The sequence below is a fragment of the Aplysia californica genome, unplaced genomic scaffold, assembly GCF_000002075.1.
Source record: "Aplysia californica isolate F4 #8 unplaced genomic scaffold, AplCal3.0 scaffold01030, whole genome shotgun sequence".
Classification (NCBI taxonomy): Eukaryota; Metazoa; Mollusca; class Gastropoda; order Aplysiida; family Aplysiidae; genus Aplysia; species Aplysia californica.
In genome coordinates, this window is record NW_004798300.1 from 207,570 (window position 1) to 210,436 (window position 2,867).

At 40.1% G+C, this 2,867-nt stretch overlaps 1 protein-coding gene across 1 annotated transcript in view; it reads left to right on the top strand.

Annotated features, from left to right (window-relative positions):
* LOC101852889 (PHD finger protein 14) overlaps positions 1-2,867 on the top strand; it is a gene marked incomplete at both ends in the record, with an annotated part of 29,599 nt that overhangs the window by 14,182 nt on the left and 12,550 nt on the right. The window contains 3 exon segments of the mRNA XM_013089734.1: positions 819-894; positions 1,899-1,993; positions 2,591-2,681. Coding sequence (XP_012945188.1) covers positions 819-894; positions 1,899-1,993; positions 2,591-2,681 — 262 coding nt within the window.

Genomic DNA, 2,867 nt, shown 5'->3' on the forward strand with positions numbered 1-2,867 from the left:
GGAGGAACTGGCTGGCCATACAGTCTCAGGTCAAGATGCACAAGCCCAACTTGATGGTGGAAGAGAAGGAGAAGGTAACTTAGTGCTCACATCGTCTGTGCTTGGCAAGACCACAAAAGTCACAAAAATATGGATCAGTAGAATTTCCAGGTACTCATTCACATCTGGATAAAGTGAGGAGTGTCAGTGTAAAATGCCTTTCCCCAGGACACAATGTCGGGCAGAGCTGAAAATCAAAACTTGATGGTGGAAGAGAAGGAGAAGGTAACTTAGTGCTCACATCATTTGTGCTCTGCAAGACCTCGAAGTTGCATAAATATGGATCAATAGAATTTCCAGGTGCCCATTCACACCTGGATAAAGCTAGGAGTGTTAGCGTAAAATGCCTTTCCCAAGGACACAATGTCGGGCAGAGCTGAAATTCACACCCCTGAACCTGCAGCCTTATGATTACGAGTCTGGTAGCCTAACCACTTAACTGCCAATGCCACCTAATAATTCAGTTGTTATTGTTCTGGCTGAATAATGACAAGAAAAGTGTTAGATTGGCGTAGAGTGACATCGGGTGACTAGCCCAGGATAGGGAAAGGTGGAGAGTGTTTGTTCGTGGCCTATATCCTGACCCAGGGTGAGAAAGGCAATGATGATGATGTTCTGACTGGCTGTTAACTTGACCTCTTCACTTTTTCTTCTGTTTCGTAGCACAGATTTTTTGCTTTCCCTCTCACAGATACCATGTTTTTCCTTTTCAATTCTCAAGTCTCTTTCCGACAATATTATTTGGTACGAAATTATTTCCTCTCTGTTTTTCCTCTCAGATGCGCTTTCATCGCAAGCTGAAGAGGCACAGAGAGAAGTACAGTTTGTCCAAACTGAAACGACCTCCGACGTGGCGTGAGTATTTTCACGTTGACGTTGTCTGTGATCTTTTATATTCCTTACACCAAGGTTTGTCTGCTTTATTTGTGATGTTTGTGTCGGAGTGCTAATTGTGCTGACGTCTTTGAAAATGATTTACTATCAATCCCTTTTCTTTCTTCATTTCTTTTATAGCAGGATTTATCCATTGTCAGTTTGCTATACCATTGCTGGTCAACATTTCACTAGAGCCCAAAATTAAATGTCTGCTCTTTCTTTTTCTCTTTGAGGGTGGTTGGAGGGTGACAACGGCAGTTCCTCCTTTTCTTTCTCTCTGTTATAATTACTATTTGTCTTGATTTTTCCCCCTTCTCTTTTTGACCATTATTGTGTAAATGTGTTTCTGTTTTCTCAAATAAATGATGGTAGTAAACAACATTTATATTATATAGTGGAGTTCTTTGGATTATCTGAAAGCTTATTGATTTTCCTTGCTTTCAATGAATAAAATACCCGTCTATAGAAAGAGGTTGGATCGCCTGGTTTTAGTGATAAAATTAGCGAAAAAATGGCCCCCAAAGTTTGGTAAATTTGATAGCTAAAGAGTCTTTGAAAAGGAAAAAATGACCTATTTTGTGCCTTTAATCAATGCTTTTCAGTAGAATTCACATGGAAGTGTTTTTATTTGGACATAAGTTAGGTTAAACCAAAAAACAAAAATTCTATACAACATTCCACACGGCAGATAAACGCCTGTTTCTCAGATTTCATTATTTTGACGAGAGCCTGATTTCATCATGCTGCCTCACATATATCTTTCATTTATCTTAAAACAGAAATTATTATGTGACATATCTCTCTTAGAGTATTAAACAAAGCGTAGATCTTGGGGCCATGATAAACAAATGCCCTTTCACGCACTGTTTGAAGTTTCATGGAAGGAAAAAGTAATTTCTTTCTGTCGGCTGATGACCTTAAACTGTGAGTTGGAATGTGCAATTTCAAAACTCTGTCACTCTGTGTGTCTTGTCTCGTGTCAGTGCCGACCCAGAAGATGGTACGACACCTCCACAGCAGTCCGTCGGCGGTCAGGGGGTTCTTGAGGAAAGCAGAACTGATGGGGGTCATAACACAGGTGAGAAATGGATGTTTGTACAGGTGATTGTCTAACACAGGTGAGAAATGGATGTTTGTACAGGTGATTGTCTAACGCAGGTGAGAAATGGATGTTTGTACAGGTGATTGTCTAACACAGGTGAGAAATGGATGTTTGTACAGGTGATTGTCTAACGCAGGTGAGAAATGGATGTTTGTACAGGTGATTGTCTAATGCAGGTGGCTGTAAGAGCAGGTTCCATTTCATGTATGGCTACTCTCTTGGCTGTCTGGTCCTTTCAAAGACTGTAACCTTCGCCGTAAATATAGGAACTTTTCATTTCACAGCTAGTTAACCGCATTTCACTGTCTTTTTTTGATGTTTCAGAATATTTTCATTTGCCATTTGCTGAAGAAGGAAATGTTCATTTCTCCTGGAATTGAAACATATTTACTAACTAAAGTAAATTTTCTCTGTTTTTAAAGTAGGTTTTTATTGAAGAATCACTGGTGACTCATAGATTATAACCAAGGGATGGTCTACACGATATTAAATCTTATTCTTTCACTGGGTTCTAACATAAAAATAAAACTTTTAATGTTCACTTTTGTTATTTTTGTATCCTACTCAATTCAGTCGCAGACGGTTCCGGTAGAGAAGCAGGAAGCCAGGAAGAAAGTTCAAGGACAGCCGCAGTTCACCTCGGAGTTCATCAACTATTTCATGGGTCAGAACTTTGTTGTGGTTTTCCCCCTTTTACTGATGCAGTTGCGCGCCCCATAAATTACTCGTGTCTTGGCCTATCTGCTGGGTTGTTGTATCTCTCTCAGTTCGGGTTGGCTCTGATAGGCAGGGTTGGAAGCCCACCTCGTAAATGATCTAAGTTGTGTCAATGGGGGTGTAAGAAACATGT